Genomic DNA, 26,083 nt, shown 5'->3' with positions numbered 1-26,083 from the left:
ATGCAAACTAGAAGCATGTCTTAAAAGGAACACGTGCAATTCACCAAGAAACACATGGACACACAAACAAGTGAACACACACATACTCACAAGCATACACAAGGACTCATTGTGGGTGGCAATGTGTGCTCACACAAACCATGCTTAAGCCAAGTGGAGATACAGAGAGCAGCCGTCGACATAGGGGAAGGTGTGTGTGTGTGTGTGTGTGTGTGTGTGTAATCAATAACAGGAAACAGCTGGGGAGCAGGCTAGACATATCAGCATACAGATTTGAGTCAGGTTTATTTAAATGTCTCTTGAAAGTGATACAGAGTCATTCCCCCTCCTCTCATTTTCCATTTGGTAAAATGCCACTTTGGTCACCATGGTCCTGAGGTAGACACTCCTTGACATCCCTTTTCTTGGCCTCTTTTCTCCATGCGAGAGGGGAGACCTTACAATGTAACTTCTGATTCAGCTGCCTGAATCATGAGCATGTTTATATGCACAGCAATACCCTGTTAACTATTAAAAATCAGCTTATTAACAGATAACGGAAAAAATACATAAGATTTAAATTCATTGAATTATTCTCTGCTTTTCACATGAAAACAAACAGGCATGCACCTATAGGACAAACCACTAAGAAAACCAAACACCGGTAAAGGTTACCGTGCAAAATAGGGATAATCTACGTGTGCCAATCGGATTTTGCAAATACCATTTATGCTTACACCTAGCCCCGATAAAAGAAAACAACTTATATATAAATTGTTTTCATTATAATATATATATATATATATTAGGGCTGTGTAGAGCGGAGGAGGGCGGGGCCGGCCTGGAACAATGCACGCCCTGTCCCCTATCAGCCTGATGGGGGCGCGCGAGGGATAAAGGCACGCGGTGACAACGGTTCGAGAGAGAGAGAATGGCATGGAGCTGCTCGGTGTTTATGTTTGTGTGTTTTCCGTTAAGTTTATTATTAAAACTATTATTTATATTGTCAAGCCGGTTCTCGCCTCCTTTCCATTGAAATCCCTTTACAGGCTGTCAACAGATGAATTTTTTATCAAATTAATTACATGGTGTCCCGATTAATTAATCGCGATCAATCGCATTTAAGCGCCCAAACAGCTGAAGTTTCAATTACTGCCCTCTGGAGTAAACAGGTGGTACTACAAGCTTGCATTGCTCAGGACTCTTCCTTATTATGGTCCGGGGACATCGCGATTCATTGTGTACATTTTTTAGCGATTATTTTTTATAAAATGAATCTCACGGAATTAACACTTTAAATCGACAGCCCTAATATATATTATTAGGACTGACAATAGATTAAAATAAATCAACATCATGATTAGCCTCATGATTTTTTTTGCTGTTAATGCAAACTTGAAATGTGCCTCCAAATACAGACCTACCAGTATATATACACACACACACACACACACACTTTTGAAACACTTATTCTTAATTATAATTTTTTATAATTCTTCACATTTTACAATAGAATAGTCACCAAAACTATGGAATAACATAAATGGAACTATGGGAATTATGTTTTGAAAATCAAAACGGTGTTATATTTTAGCAGTCACCATTTGCAGACATGTACTCTTTACATTTTCTCAACCAACTTATTGAGGTATCACCCTGGGATGATTTTTAAACCGTATTGAAGGAGTTCTTATCTATGTTGGGCACTTATTGGCTGCCTTTCTTTATTATTTGGTCCAAGTCATCAATTTCAAAATGTATTTTTTTTTTATTACATTTTTATTTTATAATGAAATAAATTAATATGGTGGCATAATTATATTTCTGTCTACAAAACTAATTTCAAACATTTAAGCATAAGCCTTCAGATCAAAAGATTTTTAAGATCATGAGAAACATTTCAGTCGTGTTTCAAAACTTTTGACCAGTAGTGAGTGTGTGTGTGTGTGAGATAAATAATATACACCTTAGCCAAATACAAATAAACTAAATTCCTCACATTTACAGTAATCATAGAAAACATTCTCAGGATCACTACTTTATTTTAAGAATGTGAAATGTTGTTTGGGATGGTGTTCTTCAGCTTGCAAGCCTCACTCTTTTTCCTCCAAACATTACAATGGTTATTATGGACAAAGTTCAATTTTTGCTTCATCAGACCAGAGGACATTTCTGCAAAAATTAAGATCTTTGTCCCAATGTGCACTTGCAAACTGAAGTCTGGCTTTTTTTTTATGGCGGTTTTGGAGCAGTGGCTTCTTCCTCGCTGAGCAGCCTTTCATGTTATGCCGATATAGGACTAATTTTACTGTGAATGTAAATACTTGTCTACCCATTTCCTCAAGCATCTTCACAAAGTCCTTTGCTGTTGTTCTGGGATTTATTTGCACTTTTCACTCCAAACTACGTTCATCTCTAGGAGACAGAATACGTCTCCTTCCTGAGCGGTATGCGTGGTCTCATGGTGTATATACTTGCGTACTATTGTTTGTACAGATGAACATGGGATCTTCAGGCATTTGGAAATTGCTCCCAAGAATGAACCAGGCTAGTGGAGGTCCACAATGTTTTTTCTGAGGTCTTGGATGATTTCTTTTGATTTTCCCATGATGTCAAGCAAAGAGGCACTGAGTTTGAAGATAGGCCTTATAATATACATCCACAGATACACCTCAAATTCAGTACACCTCCTAGCTAATTGGCTAACTGTTGCAAAGCTTAACATCATTTTCTGGAATTTTCCAAGCTGCTTAAAGGCACAGTTAACTTAGTGTATGTAAACTTTTGACCCACTGGAATTGTGATAATCAATTAAAAGTGAAACAATCTTTTTGCAAACAATTGTTGGAAAAATTACTTGTGTAATAGATGTCCTAAACGACTTGCTAAATTTGTGGAGTTGTTAGAAATTAAATGTAATGACTTCAACCTAAGTGCATGTAAACTTCTGACTTCAACTGTGTGTGTGTGTGTGTGTGTGTGTGTGTGTGTGTGTGTGTGTGTGTATATATATATATATAAATAATATGCATGTATGTGTAAGCATGTAGGTAGATCCACCATTGGCCTTCTTATTATCAGTGCATTTTTGATCATTAAATTCTGCCTTACAAAAACTGCAAAATTACGTGTTGAAAGTCCCATCTGGATTTAATTTAGAAATAAATTTGAAGTCTCTCTCTATCATTTAGTACATATAAACAAGTGTGTTTTAACAGTATAAATCATGTTTGATTAATCTAAATAGCATAAAAATGCATTGACTTTGTCAGCCATAATTCTTTTAAATTAGCCAAATAACCATTGAAAACGGACAGCATTTTCTATCTAAACTAAAACAATCACCTCAGCCTTCTTTATTGGGGAGCTCTGGTGAATAAATGGCACTACACCACAGTCAGGCAAGCAATTTTTATAACTTCAGTAAGCAAAAAACTAAATAACTTGTCCACTGTTCTGAATCCTTCATGGGAATTAATTTTCACTTATTGCTGCAGACTTCTACTAGAGCAGTGCCTCGGAAAGTTGGTAAGCTGTCTTTTTCAATGCATTTATGGAAGCTTTAACAGTCTTGCCCAAAAATTAAACAAAGCATGTTAAAATGCTTCTGTCCTGATGGCCATATGGTCACACTGTCAGCTTGTATGACAACTTTATAAAGAACATTCTGATTCTTTACAATGGAAAGTCATCTGTGGTCTGTCTGCACTTTAAAAGACTTCATAAATAAATTACAACACATGCAATTTTTACAGTTTACCTGCAGTTTCATGAAAATGTGATTGTGACTGAATAGATACATGATTGTAGTTGACATGAAATATTCTTGTGAAGTTGACTTGCATTGCAGTGTGCCTTGCTACAGTTACAGGACCTAAAATATACACTTCCCACATACTGAACGTTCATATACATTTTACGGAGGGTCTATATGCACCCCAGTGTAAATAGCATCTGCCACACAGTGCAGCCAATTGCACCCCAACAGTCTGGTGGAACCACAGAAATATATGACAATCTAAACTATAGATGTCGCTGCAGTGGTGTGGGGTATAAAGACAGTCTGTGAATATGTACTGTTGTACTAGCGACCACGTTTTAGTAACTATATTTTCTCTTAGCATTAGGGCTGCAACTATTTTGAATATCTAATGATTATTAGAACGATTATTCAACTATTCGGGCGATTATTGCAACGGTTTTTCAATAGCTCTTAACCGATTCTTCAGCTTGTGCCCTGAGATAAAAGGTTATATTAAATGTGCTTGCTAACAATAGAGGACAGAATCATATTTTAAAAATACCTCTAAATTACGTTCACTGAATTAAAAAAAAAAAAAAAAAAAACTATTCAGTAAAAAAAACAATTATAATAATTACTGCAAAAAATCCTATTGTTTTTGTCTTGTTTTCCATTTAAACCAGTCTAAAATCCTTAAAACAAGATACATTTACTTGAGAAGAAACATAAGATATTTAGAATTATTTGAGAATGTTTTTAGAGTATTTTGTATGTGTATTTTTTTTCACTTGGTTATACTTCTGCTAGTGCAGTAAAGACAAAATATACTTATTTTCAAGATCTATTCTCCAAAAGCAAGTCTAAATATCTTATATGCTGCTTCTCAGGAGAAAGCATCCTTTTAGTTTTTTTTTAAAGGATTTTTAGATATTTTTAAACGTTTGTATTTTTAATATTGTATTCATCATTCTCAGAAAAAAATATATTCTGCAGTATAGCTTCTAAAGTAAATGTAAATTGTTTTAAAAAGGAGTTTTAGACATTTATATTGGAAAACAAGCCAAAAAAATTAAATAAAGATAAATGTATTTTGTTGCAGTGTACAATGGGGCTACCAGCTCTCACATTTTTGTTAACTTCAATCCATCTTTAACTCACAAAAAACTGTCTTTTATTAATAAAGCTGCATATTGCCAATTTTCTTCATGATAATAAACAGAGTGATGCATATATTATGATTCAATAAGTCGTGAGCAATCATGTTATAATCTAGCTGCAGCAAGCACGTGCGCTCGAGGGACGAGCGTCCCTGCGACAGAGTGTGCATCAGCCGGGTGCAGTTTCAATCTCTCCCCCTTAGATCGGGACATTGAGCAAATCATAGAAGAGGCGCTGACCGCACAGAGAAATGGGAGTTTGAGTTTGTAATTATTTACATGACCTGCTTCCTATTTATTTTGTCTTTAAGCTATAATGCATTAAATATAACTGCATTAAAGATGTAACGCTGGGGTGTTCCTTTAAAGACGCTCGACACGCTAGTTTTGCTTAAGCCAAGAGGCAACTACGGCTCAGCTTATTCCACAATGAGAGTGCTTCTGAATTTACTTATTTTGTATTTTTGTATAATTCCCTCATACTTTGCGACCTACATCACCTGAAGCTGTTTGGAAAGTTTAGAGTGCATCTGGACTGTGAGCTGTGTTTTCTTCCACTCCTCAGTCAGGCGCGAGCTGCAGTTCTGCTCTCACGTGCAATCATTAGTGTTTCATATGATCTCATGTTACGTTAAATGAGATCAAACGACTATGCGACAATTAAATTTTTTGCTGACAATGTCGACTAATTGTTTCAGCCCTAATTAGCATACAAATGAATTGTATGTACATGATGGACAAAGCAGAGATACAATAACATTATCCAGATCTGCCAAAAAATGTGAACTCTTGTTTTGGTCCGACTGAAATCGAATTTTAAAGTACATGTAAATGCACTGATTGAGTGTGTGTGTGGTGATTATGGCTTTAATATGGAGGGGGGAGGCTGGTTAGGAGATGCAGATAGTGACCAGTGCACTTCTATTAGTCTTCTTCAGTCCTCTTTGGAGCAGGCACCAAGAGAGAGGAGGGCAAAGGAGAGGAAGGTGAAGGGAAGGATGAGAAATGAGTGTCTGAGAAGGGGGGGGAGGCTAGATGGGAATGATGATGGGGGGGGGGGGGGTTGAGGACAGGAGTGATGCCCCAGGGGGCAGTAGGGTGGGGCATGGAGGGGAAAAAAAAGAAGAACAGAATTGAGTATTGAAAATGATGAACTATGAGCAGTTTCTGGAACACAGCCTCAGGATATTTACACAGAACCATCCCAAAACCAGCAGCTGCCCACCCACACACACTACACCCCAACTACGCCAAGCCGGTCACAAACAGCTATTATTATAATGCACATAGCACGGAACTTATTATTTATGTTATAAATAACACATCTACCCAAACCCAGTCAGACAGGTCCATTAGTATGAAACATTAATGGGGCAATACATCCACGTTTGAGGGAGACATGTGGGTGAGGGGTACAGAGGACAGAGAGTGAATGAGTGTCTGCGCATGTGGACTTCACAAGTCATTGATCAGTTCTCCTAAACATGTTAAGATAGTCTGCACAGGTCTGACTGCACAGGTCTGACTGCATTCATGGTTTCAGATTATGAACACTCCCGGAGCCGTACGAGCATGTGAGAGAGCTCAACATCCTGTTTAAAATTACAGCTCCAGGACCAGCCATCACATGCTCAACAAATACCAAGCGTTCTCTGCCTGGGGGCCACTCCATCCACAGAGAATAACCACCGCTATTGTGAGGGAGCTTGGCAAACTGCTGAACATCCAGCCGCCACATCCGTGCGATTCGAAAGCAGTCAGCACTGCCGCAGACAGTGGAGGGCTACGAGGGGGGCTGTGTTGTCGAACCATGACAGCACTTATAGGGCTGGGAATCAAAACGGATTTATCAATTTCAGTTTTGATTCGGATTCTGCTTAATTCTGAAATGTTGGAACACTTATCTTAAAGCAGATTAAATTACCTACACCACTAAAAATGAATATAAACATGCACAGTTGCACAATAAATGCACAGTGCATATGGTCAGTTAACTACCAAAACCAAATCTTATAAAAATGTACACAAGGCATATCTGTCACAATTGTAAAAAACAGGTTGACACAATGGATTCTGAATCGTAGTATGGTGAAGGTTAGCTCTGGAATATTAATAAGGCTGTCTGATTGGACACTTGTTATGTAATATGTTAATATGTTAAAGGAATATTCTGGGTTCAATACAAGTTAAGCTCAATTGAACGTATGTGTGGCATAATACTGATTACCACTAAAATACATTTGGGCTTACTTTTTAGGAAAAAAAAAATAAAAATGCAAACATCAGGGTTCCACTGAGGCACTTACAATGGAAGTCAATGGGGGCCAATTTTTGAACATTAACATACTCACTTTTTAAAAAAACTTTTAGCCACAAGACAAACAATGGGTGTACACATGATTTTAGTGTGATAAAATCACTTACAAACCTTTTCTGTGTAACTTGGTTGCCATGACAAACCCTAAAATGACTATAAAAATTACAATATAAACAAATTTACAGCTTAAATAATACAGAGTTTTAACAGAAGGATTAATGTTATGTTACTTACAGCTGATAAATAAATACTACTAGCCTGTAAGTTTCAGTGCTGTGCCTGAATATTGCATCATTTCTATATATACTGGTATCCATATTGGCAAGCAAAAAAAGAAAGCATTGGTACTTGGTACACTCCACCTTAAAAAGGCATAGTTTACCCAAAAATAAAAATTCTCCCATCATTACTCACCACCCTCATACCACCCCAGATGTGTATGACTTAAATCTGCTCTAAACAAATGACTGTAGAAGAACACCTCAGCTCTGTTGGTCCTCACAATGCAATTGAATGGTGATCAGCACTCCGAAGCTCCAAAAAGCACATAAAGGCAGCATAATAGTAATCCATAAGACTCAAGTGGTTCAAATCATGCATTCAGAAGCTATATGATAGGTGAGGATGTGAAACGGATCAATATTTAAGTTCTTTTTTTTTTTAACTGAAAATACACTTCCACATTCTGGTGTGGAAGTAACTTTCACTTTCACATTCAGCCACCTACTGGTCGGGGCTGGTCAAAGTGGAGCTTTATAGTAGAAATGACTAAAATATTGATCCGTTTCTCACCCTTACCTATCATATTGCTTTTGAAGACATGGATTGAACCACTGGAGTTGTATGGATTACTTAGTTCTGGTCACCATTCACTTGCATTGCGAGGAACAACAAAGCTGAGATATTCTTCTAACAATCATTGTTTGTGTTCTGCAGAAGAAAGAATGTCATACACATCTGGTATGGCATTAGGGTACAAGTACATGAGCACAGTATCAGGCCTGAAATGTATTTTAGTGGTAACTTGTACCTTAATGCCATACCAGATGTGTTCTGCAGAAGAAAGAAAGTCATACACATCTGGTATGGCATTAGGGTACAAGTACATGAGCACAGTATTAGGCCTGATCCCAGTACCAGTATTGTATCATTGCTCTCAAATAACAGATGCAATTAAACTGGGGGGGATATAAAAGTAGCAAGTTGGCATCATGAGACACCGAGAACTCCCAAAACAATCAACAGGAGATTCCACATCCTCACATGCTTATCCGAAGTGCTCCTTTGATTCGAGAAACCACAATGTGCTTCTGTTTCAGTGTAATGCTTCAATATTTAATAAGCCGAGACTATAAAGTCCTTGCTCTGGGGGTGACTGCTCTTCAAACGGCGAGTTTGTGGAAGTGCTCAGAATAAGCATGTCCCCTCATCTCCTCCACGCTCTCATTATTTTTCACCCTTTTATTTCTCCTCCCTCATTCCCTCCCTCCCTCGTTCTGTACCCACATATCCCTCTCTCTCTCTCTCCCCCGCTCTCCCTCTCTGACAGCCAAACCCATTTGAGGCCGCCTCTACTTTCTACACCATAGAGAGCCTGTTTCTGCCTCTGTGGAGGCTTAGGAATGGACACACACACACACACACACACACACACACACACACACACACACACACACACACACACACACACACACACACACACACACACACACGTCTCAGTTTCAGCACTCTATATTCAGGACCTCCCAAGAGTCAACACGTTCTGTTCTGCTGTTCGTATAGCCAGCACCAGGAACAAAGCTTTCAAACTGCTCCACACCCCAAATCTGCTTCGTTTAGCCCCGAACAGTCAGCACACGCAGGATGAGTTACTCACGGGCCCAAATACTCTTCTTTTTGGTATGTGCAGAATCTCACTCTCAAACACAAGAAACAGCAAGGGTTGTTGGCCTGGTTTCTTTTTGAACCTAAGGCTTTGTTAACTCTGGATTTTAAAAACAAATCGGATTTAAATGCAATCTTAAGCTGCGTTCACACTGCCAGCGACAAAACGACCTCATCTCATTAATTTTCAATGAGAGCTGGCAACTTCCGGCGACACGAGCGACGGCGACCGTAGGTGGGTGTGCCCAGCGACGCGACAAAGTTGAGAAATGTTTTAATTTATGCAAATGAAGAGTGACTTTCGGGAGCGACAGCCAATATAAGTGAAGATGGTAGAGCTCATGTGATCCTAATATTTTAATAATAATAATATTCATTGTAAAGAAACAGTGCCGTTTAGACTCTAAATACACACAACTGGCGACATAACCGCCAGCCACTGGCGACAAGCAGCGACAAAGTAGCTGGCAGTGTGAACGCAGCTTTAAAGACTGACTGTTCACATTGTCAATTTGCAAGTGATAAAATCAGGCAGTACAGTAAGTATCCAGTATACCTTCATAGTATACCCTATATAGTAATGATGTACATATACTGTATATACTATACACAAAGGATAATGCTATAGTACATAAATTCAATAATCACAACAAATTGAGTGTCATTTGGTTCGCTATATGTGCAAAGAGCTCTTGTGCACTTTGTGTGAGGTTACATGCTTGGTGTGTCCCGAATAATGAACAAAATTAGCTTGAAATAAGTTCAGACTCCGACAAATTCGAAAAAAAAAAAAAAACTGAATTGTATGTGGTCTGGATAGGGTTTTTAAAAATTGAATCACACGTTTTGCTGTGTTTTCAGCCTACAAATTGTTTTGAGTTAGAAAAACCAAAGCAAATTGGATTGTTGCTGCCTGTCAGAACAAAGCCTAAAAGCTACAGTAGCAAAAGCATTTGAGTTTGTGGGGGAACAAAAGCCTCTCGAGCTTTTGATTTCCAACCCATCAGAAATAAGGCCTAAATTCCCATACGTTTCATTACACCATAACTCAGTCTCTCTCACACACCAACACAGCCCAACCCATCTTTTTTCCACTCCTTTCATTTCAACAGCCATCAATTTCTCTGCCACTGTTCCAGTTTCTCTGTGTCCCACAGCTGGAGGTTAAATCATTAGTGCCCCCTCTCCCCCTTTCCATTCTTTCCTCTCTCCCTCCTATTATCCCTTCTTCCTCTCTCCCCACCCGTTAGCATACTCCCCCACTTCCTTCACTCACAGGCCCAGGTCCGCACCCAGAAGCTGGCTTCAGCCAATCAGAGAGCGGCACTCTGCAAGCCCTCCTCCCCCTGACTGTAAACAAAGTAGAGTCAAACTGGGCAGGAACTGCCATTTGTTTTTGTGCTTTCTTCCTCTCTTCGACTCGCTTTAGTTTAAAAGGCTAGCAATGACAACGAACACCACATTCCCCCCAAAATTCATGAAGTCCTCACTGCAGACTGTAGCGCGATGACGTAGTTGATGTTACAATCCAAGAGTATTGTCAACAAATGTATATGGTATAGAAAATTTGGTTGAATTTTTGATTTGGTTGATTCTGTTTAGAGAGCAAATACAGCCCTATTATTTTGTTAATTTAATTTGGGATTCAAAAATGTGCTTTGTTTTGGAAATAAAAATCAACAAAAAAAATTTTTGTCCTTTATTATGTGCTGTCCCAAATTACGGGTTTAGAAACGGAAAATGTATATTCTCTTGTTTTTTTTAGAGATAATGTTTCATAGATCTGTAAAAGTAGTCATAGGTGGCATGTAATAATTAATGAATGAATCAAATATAGGCCATTATATTTCTCCATTTCTATGTGCTAGAAGTATTCTTCAAAAATATGGGATTTACTTGAGATGACAAGAATAAAAGAATAAAACGTTTATCAGTATCCTTCAATTTTGTAATGCAATACAGCATAAGAGATGCAAGCAGTCTTGTGGAGAAAAAATACTAAACAATGCATCCATCCATTTTGTATAGCCGTTTATCATTTGTAGGGTCGTGGGGTGTGCTGGAGCCCATCCCAGCTGTCTCTGGCCGAAAGCAGGGAAACACCCTGGATAGGTGGCAAAACAACGCATATATCCAGTATTTCAAACAAGCGCCAAATTTGAAAGCTGCCACAAGAAAAATAACATTTGTTATATGGATGATGAATTTAAACATTAAAGCTTATACAGACAAAGATGACTAACAGTAGTAGTTAAAACATTTAGCAAGCCACTAATCTAGCCTGTTGAACAAAGTAGCAAATAAGCAACATGCCGGACTGATAACACCAAATACAATTTGTGTAACAAGTGCTCTACTGAGCATTATGCCACATTCAGAGGGGCTAAAATGCATTTGGAATGTACATAATTATACTTCACAACCAAATACCAAACCTAGGAAGTATTTATCTTTTAAGGATAAGTGTAACCGGTCCTGCTCAATCCGCTAAGAGTGGGATTCGAACCGGCGTCAGCCGGCATGGGAGGCGAGCATGCTAACAAGTAGGCTAAAGGCTACAGCCTCTCTCCTCTGTCGCTTGTGTGCCTCTTGAGGCCAGGGGAGTGAGGGTTTACACATACCGCACAGTCATCACATACCAGCTGGCTCCTGTTACACTCAGCCCCCCCCTAAACCTCACTCCCATCCAGGTCACGGCACTACTGTAACGAGTTTTAAAATATTGCCATAGTCCTTTCATTCCATTGAATGAAAACCCAAATGCAGTTTATTATGCTACTCCAATCCCAATCAATAATTAGCAGAAGGAAAAAAGTGGTACATAATGTGGGACTTTTAAATTATAAAGCTCAAAAAACACTTATTTTGAAATGTCTGCACTCCTAGTTGTGAACTCACTGACACTGATGGCTGATTTGCTGAGAAAGTGACTCTGATTGCTGACTGCTAACCTGAGCTCAAGAGTTCTTTTCAAGTGATTCATGAAAAAGAATAGGTTCATATGAGTCATTTGTTCACGACTCTCTCCTGCTGGGTTTGTTGTTGCGCACAGCGAGCTCATCACAACAGAGCGGGTGAAAAGCGGCGCGATACACATTGGTGCACACTCTAAAGATGTAGGCATCAATAACTAACAAGATAATAACTGACCAAACTGCATATGAACGCACATACCCCTGCTCAGGTTAGCAGTTTGAATCAGAGTCAGAGTCTTTCTCAGCGAATCAGCCATCGGTGTCAGTGAGTTCACAACTAAAGCGCAGACATTTCAAAATAAGAGTCTGTTTTTTGAGCTTCTTTATAATTAAATGTCCCACTTTTTTCTTCTGGAAATTATTGATTGGGTTTGAAATTAAATTATTGTCGCAATCAATTATTTTTGTCACAATCTGGAGCCCTGCATAAGATCACTTCAAGCAAAGCATGAAAGAAGAAATGAGTTTGTCAGGTTTCAAACAATAGATTTACGGTTTAAAATTCAAGATTTTAGGAACTTTTTGGCTTTCAAACTCAGTGGAACATGTCCAGTGTAAATGTATGTACTATCCTGGGGATCAGTGTAGCACACCTGTGAGAACTTGAAGGTAAACACTAAAAACAACATTGGGTCCATCTGGTTATAAGTTAGCATTTTTTTTTTTTTGCATTTGCAATTTGGTTTAATATTTTATCATCTAATGCGATGAAATTAAAAAACTTTAAAATGTGGTTTAAGTGTACAAATACTTTAAGGCCGCTATGATATATGTGACAAAGGTGAAATTTGATAAGGTTTGGTGTTTGTCACTAAACGGTAACTAGATTCATATTTTGTAGCAAATTCTGACATCACATTTGCAAACATTTCAATCATAGGCTGTAGCCCCAAGGAGAATTGTTTAATCCTAGACAAACATCAATATTCGGTATGAAGAATTTGGCTGTTAGTTTACATTATGAATGCCATTAGCAGATATGCAGGCTATAATAACTGATGTCTTACCTTGTCAGTGGCATCTGCATAAGCATGCTCTGATTTATAGTGGTATACTCCTCCCATTGCACCTAGAAACAGCATAAGAACAGTTAAAATAGCACATTAAACAACAGATAATGTGTTGCAATAGCTAAAATACAACAATTGTTTAATTTTTACAGCTTGATTGGCAATAAATCATTTCAACAGTCCCAAAAAGAGACTATTGATCCAGCAGCTTTACAGGATATCAGCAGCATGTTGAAACATCTGTGCATTTCTTTAATCTTTCCTACCGCTTTATTACATTAATGTAATCAGAATCACCATCATAATCATCATTTTGTACCCTCTTTATAATACTGTAATATAAGCTCCTGTAATACGGTTTTAGAATTGTTGTTTGCAGAGGATAAACTGAATTTACTTGGGTCAATCCTACTAATTAATGTTATGGGTGCTCTAGATGTTTCTATAGTTAATGCTCTTCCATTGATGATGACGAATGTTGTTGTTGTTATGGAAAGAGATATATATATATATATATGAGTGAGGGACAGGGTAAATACATTAATCCAAGATTATAGTTGGGTGCTTTCATGACAATGCATCCAAGCCTTTTGTTTTCTGTGTCTCTTTGTCTATTGTTTTTTTTTATGCCCGTATGCGTTTGTTTGCATTTCCAGCATCTTTGTGGATGTTTCATCAGATGAGAATAGGATAACCCTTGAACATTCCAAAAAAACCTCTCCAAGGACGCTTGTGTGTGTCTATGTATGTGTGAGCATGTGTGAAGTGCCCACAAAAAAGCTTTTTATTTGAACTCATCCTTCTATTTTCATCTGTCACCAAAAAGTTATTTTTATTCCCGTTTTCTCTCAATGACAGAGCAAGACAGTGAAGTAAGGAGTGACTGACGACTAAGATAACAGAGAGAAAGAGCAAGCGAAAGAGAGCAAGTGAAAGAGAGAGAGAGAGAGATGAACTTGAATGTCTCCAAGGAGGATATTCACAAGAATTCACAAACATATTGTGGCAACATTCACACTGTAACGTTTTGGGAGGAACTATTTAAATGCAGGAATGAATCACCTAAATCACTGTTCCATTTGTGTATGGAATACAGGAATCAATCTTGAATCAATGACGGTTGACATAGTGATGACCATAGCAACCTACTGGCTTTGATTATTTTTGCAGAAAGTAATAGTACCAAATGGAGACAAATGATCTGAAACTATATAGTAACCTGTCCGCGTTTTATGTACGCTCTTTAAGATGCCGTAATTAAACGGCAGTGAGCATTTCTGTACTTAATATGCTGACTGAATTTGGGTTGTACAATGCAGTTGCCACTTCTAAAAAAAATAACTAAACTGTGCATGTACAAAACAAGATTTAGGGGCAATAACTGTATTTTATGGATGGTATCGGCTGCGATACAGACGTTTTAAATGGATTGGGTATCGGTTTGACAATTCGATTCAAATCAGAGTTATTAAAGGTTGTTACAGTCAAGATCCAAAAGTGACATGAAAGAACCACAAATATATAGAATAAGAAACACAGACGCTTCATATTTACTTCCTCTCTTGTAAAGATGTAATCAATCATGGAGCATTTTCTATAGACAAACAACATTGTTTTCTGCATACGCCATGATGGTGAGTTAAAGTACAACATGACAACAACATTAAAGTACTACAATTATGTCAGTGATCGCTGGGAGAGCATGAAGGCACATTAATCTCAGCAGAGAAGCAGTATGCACTTTATTTATGCAGCATATTGTGATTTAAAATTAATTTAAAATAAAAACAATAAGTCCAAAAGTCTCAAACATACCACGATCCACAATGTCAAGTTTTAATGAGCTAAAATATGTATCTTCTATATAGGTTATTAACAGCTATTCAACAACAGTAATGAAACAATTTCACATATGCATAAGACATACCCGAAATGTATTAAATTACACTGAACTAAGAATATATTTATTTTAAATTATATTTAAAAAAGGAATGTGCCAGGTTCAATTCAAGTTAAGCTCAATTGACAGCATTTGTGGCATTATACTGATTATTACTACAAAAAATTATTTTGACTATGTTACAGTGAGGCACCTACAATGGAAATGAATGGGGCCAATTTTTGAACGATAAAATACTCACTTTTTCAAAAAAGTATAGCCGCAAGACATAAAAGATATGCATGTAAACATGATTTTAGTGTGATAAAAATCACTTACTAACCTTTTCTGCGGAAAGTTAGACAATTTTACAACTTCATTACCATGACGATGTAATGTCTACAAACCCTAAAACAACTGTAAATGACCATATAAACAACTATACAGCTAAATAAAAATACACAAGTTAACAGAATAATGAATGCGAGTGTTTTTATAAAATTATAAGCGTAATGTTTCTGTTTAAACCATTAAAAAATTTGCCACATTCATAGTCATTGTAAGTGCCTCAATGTAACCTCGATATTGACCTTTTCTTAAAAAAATTTTAAAAAAAATTAAAGTAGGAATGGGTCTAAACAAATTTTTGTGGTAAATCAACATTATGCCACAAATGCCATAAATTGAGCATAACTGGTATTGAACCCGGAACATTCCTTTAAACAGGAGGTTACATGCACATATTTATTTGGAGTCCTCCACATTTTGTGGTATTAATGGTAATGATTAAATAAATAATTTCCATGACAATCATTTATGAAGATATCTTAAAATTGAAACCCCTCTGTGGATCGCCACATCATCATGGTGGAGGGGTGTGCGTGCCACAATGACCCTGGGAGCTGTGTTGTCTGGAGCATTGGCTCCTGGTAGGGTCTCCCTTGGCAAATTGGTCCCAAGCGAGAGGCCAGATAAAGAGTTATCCAAAACTCCCCTATGAAGTGGCCAGCAGAAATAAAAGTGTCCACACCCAGAACAGGGAAACAGGAGACCTCTTCTGGACCCAAGCACCTGAGAAGAGCTTGCAGGCGATCACCTGGTGGCCAGGTTTTGACCCATGGGGCCCACAGTGGGGCCAATGTGGGGCCACCTCTTTGTGGGCCACCAACTGCAAGAGGAGAAATAGGCAACTGGTGTGATGAATCAGTGTGTGAGGTTGAGAGATACCAGCTAGATATAGTTGGACTCAACTCCAAATGAGTTGGATTAGATGGCAGGGGAAACTTCCGGATAGACCTGGCAAACCCAAATGGATTGCGAGGGTGAACTGCGAACATTTAGTGGAGACCCCTGTCAAGAAGATTTTTAATCACCACATCCCGGAGGAGACTAGAGACATGGAGACCCTATTTAAGGCATTGCAGAGGCAGCAGAAGTGAGCTGTGGCTGGAAGATTGCTGGTGCCAGCCGGGGTGGCAATCCTAGAACCTGCTGGTGGACAACTGTGGTGAAGGAAGCCGTAAGACTGAAGGAGGTGGCTTTTTGGGATTGGTTAGCCCGTGGAACTCTGGACTCAGCTGACAGGTACCAGCAGGACAGAAGGACTGCAGGGGCAGCGGTTGTGGAAGAAAATCCCAGGTGTGGGAGGAGTTTGGGGAGGCCATGGAGAAGGTCATTTGGTCGGCCTCAAAGAAAATCTGCAGTAATGCAGTCGCTGTAACGGACCATGGTGGTGAAGGAGCTGAGCCTGAAGGCAAAGCTCTCAATTTACCAGTCGGTGTACGTTCCAACCCTCACCTATGGTCATGAGCGTTGGATGGTGACTGAAAGAATAAGATTGTGAATACAAGCAGCAGCTTTCTTCATAGGGTGTCGGGGCTCACCCTAAGGGATAGGGTGCGAAGCTCTGACCTCCGAGAGGGCCTCGGAGCAGAACCGCTGCTCCTCCACATTGAAAGGAGCCGGTTGAGGTTGTTCAGGTATCTGATTAAGATGCCTCCTTGATGCCTTGCTGTGGAGGTGTTTCTGGCATGTTCAACAGGGAGGTGGCCCAAGGGAAGACCCCAGAACACGCTGGAGGGTTTATATCTCTTGGCTGACCAGGGAACGCCTCGGGATCCCCCAGGATGAGCTGGAGAATGTGGCTGGGGGAAAGGAAGAATGGGCTTCTTTACTTAGTCTGCTGGTACTGCGACCCGGTCCTGGATAAGCAGCCAAAGATGGATGGATAAATGAAAATTGAAATCACTAAATTTGAATGAAAAGCACATTAAACTCCTGTAAACTACACACAGAAACTCAAAGATCTTCCTGGAGTGTTGTAGAGGTTTGTGTTTCCTTAAAGAGTACTTACACTGGTATGTGTTTGGGATCGATATTGACACTCAAGAGTTCAGGTATTGGAATCGGATCAGGGAGAAAAAGCGGTGTTGTATTTGTCTGAAGTGTATACGTGGCCTGTGTGACTTTTACTAATTAAACCACAATCAGTCAGACAAACGAGTCTCATTAATTAGAATCTCTATAAAGCATTTCTTTGCACTAAAAGATAACATTTCATGCGGACAGAATTTCACATTACATAAAATCCTAAACTAATTTCTCATATTACCAAGGGCAACTAAAGATCTGAAAAAAATTAAGTGATTAAATTTGATTAAATTAATATAACATTGGTGGTGGTGGAGTGGGCTAAAGCACATAACTGTTAATCAGAAGGTCGCTGGTTCTATCCCCACAGCCACCACCATTGTGTCCTTGAGCAAGGCACTTAACTCCAGGTTGCTCTGGGGGGATTGTCCCTGTAATAACTGCACTGTAAGTCGCTTTGGAGAAAAGCATCTGCCAAATGCATAAATGTAAATGTAAATATAAAAAGCATTGTGAAATATAAGTCAGATTGTGCTGTACTGTATGTGAAATGTGTTTAGTGCTTATTCTGTTCTACTGAGGCACCGCCATGGGACATTTTCAGTGCTGTTACAGGACAAACTTGTCATAAGCAGTCCAGACATACTGTGATAGATACAAATGGACCAATACACAAAAACACTTTTGAAGTCATAATCAAGGGGAAGAAAAGAAAGGAGGTAAATGAGGTAGAGGAAGGGAAAGAGGACCACAGAAGGAAGGAGAAGCAGAATAAACCTTGAATAGAGCTGCAAACAAGACTCGTTGCAGAAAACGAAGAGAGGGTGGCAGGGCGGAGAGAGTAATTTATTATCAAGATGGAATTTATCCAAAAGAGAGTAAATGGAGAGTGCACAGACAAACACTGTTGAAAACATTATATACCTTTGGCTCTGACACAGTAATGACTAGAACCAGCTTTACACCCAGGGTCCAAAATGAACATCTTTCTAAACCTGCCAACACCAAGTGAATTGAGAAAAATTTACTTTGTAATTATTCCTTACAAGGCAATAAACCGTACATTAAAATAAAATACTTAGTTTTGTTCTTATGACAATGAGATTTAGTCATTTTTTTCATATTTGTGACAAACAGCAAGAGCCACTGTCACATTGCAGCATCATATATGGTGAAACTGCACCTGTAACAAAAACACACATACTCTGATTTGATATATAGTGACATAGTTCCATATTAATTTGGTGGCTTAATGCGAGAAATACTGCAGTTCCTTATAAAGTTATTGTGCAGGTAAATTAATTTTACCCACTTTTGGTGATTTGGTGATGTTAATTCTGGACCCTGCCTATATCTGGAGGAGAGGAGAGGCCTGGTGTCACTCAGTGGGGGATTGGGGGGTGTTCTGAGTGATGTTATGGGAAGGAAAGAGATCCAGGGAAAATGGAGAGAAAGAGAGAGAGCGGTAGGGAGAGACAGGGGACTAAGGCTTTCCCACTCCACTACTATTGATTTTTCTGAGCTTCAGACAGCATCAGCTTTATCTGTCCATTCCAGCTCCATCCTTCCACCCTGCCTGAGCCCATCCATCCATTTGTTGGCTTCCACAGTCACCCTCATTCCAGGTTTCAGTTTCTCTCTCCATCCATTCTGCCCAAGAAGAAAAACAAGCCACTCTCCTTTGTCTGCATGCATTTCCATCACCTCTTTCAGTAAATGTATCAAAAACATCCCTTCTCAGTCATTAATACCAAAATCATATGAGGACCCAACTGCACAATCTATGGCAAATTGAATTAGCCAGTTAATCAGCACACATTCAAGACGTAAGGGTCCTCCTGCCAAGGAACAAATTTGCGATACTTTTACTCATGGAATTGTATCGATGCTTAAGATTGTCTCATAATTTTTTTCTTTTAATATTTATCATAATATGTCCATCATTTTAATAAAAAAAGAAACAGGTCATCTAAATAAGAGCAAACTCAAAGCACTGTTCTTCAGTGCTGTCATAGATGCTTCTATGAGGGATTTTAGACATCTCGCAGACATGCTAGGCATTTCTCACACGTTTGACACTATGGCAAGGTTGCTCTTTTATTCTATACACAACCTTCTAAATAGTGCCGTGAAAAAGAAATTGCTGATTTCTTCCATTTTTGTGTATTATTCATACTAAATAATTTTAGATCTTCAAACGAGATATAACATAAAACAAAGTCATTAAGAGTAAACACAAAATACAGTTTTCAAATATATATTGAAGCAAAAAAGTTAACACCTACGTAATCTCCCATGAGAAAAACAAACTGCCTCAAACTTAATAGCTGGTTGTGCCACCTTTAGCAGCAACAACTGCAACCAAACTCTTCCAATAACTGGAGATCATTCTTTCACAATGCCATGGTGGAACTTTGGCTCACGTCTCTTTGCAGAACTGCTTTAGTTCAGCCACAATGGAGGGTTGGAGCATCAACTGCCTGTTTAAGGTCCTGCCACAGCATCTCAATCAGGTTCAAGTCAAGGTTTTGACTAAACATAATCCAGTTACGCTTGAGCTTCAACTCACAGACTGATGACCAGATATTCTCCTTTAGGATTTTCTGATAGAGCGCAGAATCAAGTTTCCCTCAATTATTGCAAGTCGCCCTGGCCCTTAAGAACCAAAGCATCCCCACACAACACACTACCACCACCATGCTTGACCATAGGTATGCGGTTTGTTTTGTGGAATTCGGTGTTTGATTTACACCAGATGTAAGGGTACCCCTATCTTCCAAACAGTTCCACTTTCGACTCATCAGTCCACAGAACATTCTCCCAAAAGCTTTGAGGATCATCAAAGTGTGTTTTGGCAAAATTCAGACAAGCTTTAATGTTCTTCTGTGTTAGCAGTGCTTTTTGCCTCGCCACTCTTCCATGATGGCATTTTTGGTCAGAGTTTTTCCTGATAGTGGAGTCATGAACAGTGACCTTTATAGATGCGAGAGAGGCTTGCAGCTCCTTGGATGTTGTCCTTGGCTTTTTTGTTATTTCCTGGATGAGTTGTTTCTGTGCTCTTGGAGGAATTTTGGAAGGTCAGCCACTTCTGGGAAGGTTCACTACTGTGACAAGTTTTCTCCATTTGGAGGCAATGGCTCTCATTGTGGTTCTTTGGAGTCCCAGAGCCTTTTAAATAGCTTTGTAACCCTTCCCAGACTGATGTATTATAATCACCTTTTTCCTCATCATATCTGGAATTTCTTTCGTCCCTGGCATAGTGCTACTGGGTGAGACCAAGCCATGAAGTCCAATTCCTTGGACTTCATGGCTTGCTTTGTGCTCTGACATGCACTGTTAAATGTGGGACCTAATACAGACAGGTGTGTGCCTTACCAAATCATGTCCAGTCAACTGAATTTACCACAGGTGGACTCCAATCAAGTTGTAGAAACATCAAGGATGATCAGTGGAAACAGGATGCACCTGAGATCAATTTTAAGTGTCATGGCAAAGGCTGTGAATACTTACGTACATGTGATTTTTTCAGTTTTTTATTTTTAATATATTAGCAATGATTTCAAACAAACTTCTCTTTCACGTTGTCATTATGGGGTATTGTTTGTAGAATTTTGAGGAAAATAATAAATGTAATCAATTTTGGAATAAGGCTGTAACATAACAAAATGTGAAGCGCTGTGAATACTTTCCGGATGCACTGTATATTGGAATTGAAATCAAATATGTATATACACATCACATCGTGAAATATGTATCATAATGAATTCTATTGATGCTATTCTTCTCAACACAATTGTACAGAGCAGTTATCAGAGTTTCCGTCGACTTATTCAGTTCAAACTAGTCCGTTTATTCTCTGTTGACCTCTCTCTTCAACAACGTGTTACAGAAATGCTCAAACCAGCCCGTCTGGCACCAACAATCATCCATGCGATCATCTAATAAGCCAATCATGTGGCAGCAGTGCAGTGCATCAAATTATACAGATACGGAGCTTCAGTTTATGTTCACATCAACCATCAGAATGGGGAAAAATTTGATCTCAGTGATTCAGGAAAAATTTGATCTCAGTGGTCATGATTCCGCACAACCGGCCCCTAATTGGGCTGATGAAGCCCGAGAAGGATAAAGGCGAACAGAGACGGCAGTGCGACAGAGAGTGTGTTACGGGCAGCTGTCCAACACTTGTGAGTATTTTTGTTATAATAGTTATAATAGTTTATTATTAAAATAATTATATTATATTATCAAGCCGTTTCTCACCTCCTCCTTTCCATTGATCTGTGTTACACTGGTGCCGAAACCTGGGGAGAAGGAGGGATGCGCTGTAGTAGAGCCTTGCCACAGGTCTATATTTTGATGAGTGGTAATGCCAATAAGAATATTAAATTGATAAGAATCGAGAGTAAACCAAAAATTACAATTATATAGCACCTTTTAAAACGGTTTACAATGTGCTTTACCCAAGAGATGAAAGACAAACGGAGAGCTACATACACTGCATTCATAAAGTATTCAGACCCCTTCATTTCTTCACATTTTGCTGTTGCAAAATAGATGTTTCTACACTTTAATTGGAGTCCATCTGTGGTAAATTAAATTGATTGGACATGATTTGGAAAGGCACACACCTGTCTATATACAATCTCACAGTTGAAAATTTTAATCAGACAAAAACCAAGCAATGAGGTCAAAAGGAACTGCCTGCAGAGCTAAGAGACAGGATTGTGTTGAGGCACAGATTTTCGGAAAGCAAAAAAAAAAATAATAATAATAATCTGCATTGAAGGTTCCCAAGAGTACAGTGGCCTCCATAATTCTTAAAAGGAAGTTTGTAACAACCAGTGCTCTTCCTAGAGCTGGCCGACCAGCCAAACTGAGCAATCGGGGGAGAAGGGCCTTGGTAAGAGAGGAGAGCAAGAACCCGATGGTCATTTTGGTTGAGCTCTAGAGATCATGTGTTGACAAGGGAGAAACTTGCAGATGGACAACAATCACTACAACACTCCATCGATCTGGGCTTTATGGCAGAGTCACAATATGGAAGCCTCTCCTCAGTGCAAGACACATGAAAGCCTGCTTGGAATTTGCAAAAAGCACCTAAAGAACTCTCAGACTGAGAAAAAAAAAAAGATTCTCTGGTCTGATGAAACAAAACTGTTTGGCCTCAATTCTATGTGTCATGTCTGAAGGAAACCAGGCACCGCTCATCACCTCCACAGTATCATCCCAACAGAGAAGCATGGTAGTGGTAGAATCATGCTGTGGGGTTTTTTCAGCAGCGGGGACTGGGGGACTGGTCAGGTTTGAAGGAAAGCTGAACACAGCAAAAAAACAGAGATATCCTTAATGAAAACCTGGTGCAGAGAGCTCAGGATCAGACTGTACCCTGCCATACTGCAAAAATTGTTCAGGAATGGTTTGAGGAACAAGGTGTTGACTTGGCCTCCAAATTCCCCAGATCTCAATCTGATTGAGCATCTAGATACCACAAGACACCTTCAGAGGTCTTGTGGAGTCCATGTCTCGATATGTCAGAGCTGTTTTGGCAGCATGAGGGGGACCTACACAATATTAGGCAGGTGGTTTTAATGTTGTGGCTGATCAACGTATATTACCATAGGCTGTTACTATTATCATAATGATCATATTTCAACATACAAATGGAGGCAAAATAGTAAAACTGTTCAAGAACCATTTCTGGGGCTGTACTGAATTATGGCACAAATCACCATTAAATGTGCAAAATTAACCACCACTGCACATGAATTCCCTACCTGTTACATTATAGACGTTGCAGGGCCGTGACATGTAGTTTACCGCATCCAACAATTTGTAAACCTTTTTACAACTAAACGATTTATTAAAGCAGTGTCAGACAGAATCTGCAGAATGACTTCTGACAAAAACTCTCCACAACACCTCTCAAATAAACTTTTGGATTATGCATAATAACAGGAACATTGATCACAGCAGAGGATTCTGATGTCCGACAGTGAACAAATGGCACATTGATGGCTGTAGCAGCGGTGCATGGAAGGACTAAATGTAAAGAGACAAAACTACTTGGAGAGAAAACCTGTTAATGTGGAACTCTGCACAAAGCTTCATATATTTATCTATTAATCATTGTACTATTAACATAAACACATTTATTTAATTAAAAAAATAGATTTTTCATCAGGGATATTATTTTTTTAATTGTTTGGCTAAAGAATTGTGATTTGTAACAGAATAAAAAAAATATTCCTAGCCCTACAGAATACTTTATGAATGCGCTGTATCTGCCTTTTAAAAACCAACAGCAGTAACAACAAAAAAACTATAGGAAAGGACAGTCAAAGTTAAGCCAACAGAGTAAGAGAGGGAGAGCAAGAGAGGAAGTGAGAGGAGTTTAAAAGAGCGAGTTCAAGAGTGTGACGAACATGAGCAAGAGAGAGCGATTTGGCTAATGTTTTTCAGCTTTCCCTCTCACCCCTCTCAGCTCTCCAACACACAAAGGCAAGGACGACATAAAGGCGTATACACTATTTTCTTTCTCTAAATGTGTAGTCTCACTGTACCCCTCACCAAATCTTCCACAGGCCCCAAAAACATGCTTATTTTGGACCATCTCCAAGTCTTTCACTTTTTTAGAGACACAGGCAGAGTATCGTTTGAAACTTAGAAAAATCATTAAAAAAATCTGTATTATAATGATATACGGCCCAATCTGTTCCCCTGCATTGAGCCTCTCAGGTAGCCAGGGAAATAAGTCTGTCTAGCAAATGTAACTATGGCAAGCTTGTCCCACTGAGTCAAATCCCATTTAATGTAATATGCTCTATTGAGTGACTCTGGGCTGGGACTAAATTTGAAATTAGTAAAGACTGACGTCCGACGAGAGATCTACATGTGGTCAATGTGGTTTGAGGAAAGCCACACTTATGCTTTGGTTGCCAACAAAGACTGGAGCAAAAAAAGTGTGTTCTCGTAAAGACACGCTCTTTGAATGGTGTGTACCACAATTCCAAATGGCTTCAGAGTGAATTTTGCTTTGGGTAAACATAGTTGAGAATGTAGTCTGATGATATAGAAAAGTCTTGATTGGTACCAATTCAATAATGAAAATGGATTGACCTTATTTACAGCAGACTCTACTGATCTCAGTGAATTTGGAAACAGTAGGTCAACTTATCTTGATCTAATCTCGGCTTGTGCACTGCCCCCAGAGGCCGAAGCAGGAAGTGTTTTTGAACATGGGCTCACGTGAGCTTCAGTTTCTGAGTGAAATGCATATAGAGGGACACCAAAAGAGAGTTGTTTTTAGCTGTAAAGGAGGCAATACAGCAAAGAATAATATATATTTTATTAACTCTTCACACCCCCAAGCCTAACCATCTGTGGTCTGTCACTTTTTTTAAATGTTACCTATTTGAGGGAAAATGTGACCTACAGATGATGCTCATCAATGATTGTGCGAATGCGATCACTGCCTGGTTTCAACGCAGGGTTAGAAAGCCAGATCTCCTACACAGCAGACACAACGTGCTTCTGATGTCATGGTACTGGAATATTTGGAAGCAACATTCCAATTTCCCATGTGATTGTGCTATTTACAGAGCATTGATGCAGAAACTTCACAAGGGTTTCTAATGGTCTTTTCCTTTTTGAAAGAATTAAAAGCACCACACTGAAACCTCCACCACAACCAAAAACGTACAAAAACGTTATACAGTTAATGAGCATCTGACTTATTGACTACAAGAATTTGCTGCATAAGAGGAACAATTTGTTGATCATTGGCAGATTTCAGTGAAGTCCAGTCAAGTTAGTCTGGGTTATGTTGGTCATGCTTATTTTTTCAGGGCCCAAATTTTTCATAATCCAGATTTACACATACATTTCCAACCTTTCTTAGACCCTTATAATTAAATAGACAGTTTTTGCTACTGTAGCTTTAAGACCTCAACATGTAAATTGCCCTCTGCCTGGTTTTGCTACTTCTACTGCATACCACTGTAGTTCACACTCCTCTCACTCAATGATTGGCCAAGTTCCTGAACAAGCCTTTATTTGCATCATATGTCAATGTACTCAAGGTTGTAACGTCAATACCATGACTATTTCTAAGTAACATATTTTTGCAACTTAGTTTCCATAAATGGTCTGGGTGGACTACAGAGGGTCAGCAAACAGACGAGTTGGGAATAGCTTCTTTTTCAGAACCAGTTCCATTTAAATAAATAAAATACTGGAACCTGGAATGGTTTGGTCTGTCATTTATTTTACTGTATCCCATACCCATTCTCTCTACAGCGAGAGAATGGATATGGGCTATAGAAATGGATATGATTTAGACATGATTGATATAATTGACATATAATATGATCTCTCTCACATCCATTCACTCTACATTGTCATCAGTAAAATGTTTTCAGGCAAATTAATTAAGCTCCATCCTTCCGCTAGAAGATATAGTCCCAGACAATTAAGCAATATCACAAGGGCAAAAGTGATGTTCTAAATATAACAGTGAAGTATCCCAGTACTATTATCCTGAATATCTGCACTTTAACACTGCTTGGACAATCAGATTTGATGACCGGAACTAACTGTTGAATAGTTGGTCTCTATGACAACTGCACAGTGAAGTACACAGTAGCGAAGTATAAAGTTGTTGCGTATACGGTGTATTTAGCAAGAATGGAACTGTGTAAGAAAGGAATTAACCAATTTATAGTGTGCATTTAATTCTATTTTATTCTATTTTTGAAGTAGAATTAATACA

General features: G+C 38.8%; 1 protein-coding gene across 2 annotated transcripts in view; it reads right to left on the bottom strand.

Moving 5' to 3' along the window:
- The window catches only part of LOC127651757 (E3 ubiquitin-protein ligase RNF38-like), a 53,520-nt gene that overhangs the window by 15,400 nt on the left and 12,037 nt on the right, over positions 1 to 26,083 (bottom strand). For both annotated transcript variants that reach the window (XM_052137761.1, XM_052137762.1), the window contains exon 3: positions 13,062 to 13,123. In XM_052137761.1, the coding sequence (XP_051993721.1) occupies positions 13,062 to 13,123 (62 nt within the window). The remainder of the gene's footprint in view (positions 1 to 13,061; positions 13,124 to 26,083) is intronic.

This window comes from Xyrauchen texanus, chromosome 11 (assembly GCF_025860055.1).
Source record: "Xyrauchen texanus isolate HMW12.3.18 chromosome 11, RBS_HiC_50CHRs, whole genome shotgun sequence".
In the NCBI taxonomy this organism is placed as follows: domain Eukaryota; kingdom Metazoa; phylum Chordata; class Actinopteri; order Cypriniformes; family Catostomidae; genus Xyrauchen; species Xyrauchen texanus.
This window is presented reverse-complemented; position numbering and strand designations above follow the sequence as displayed.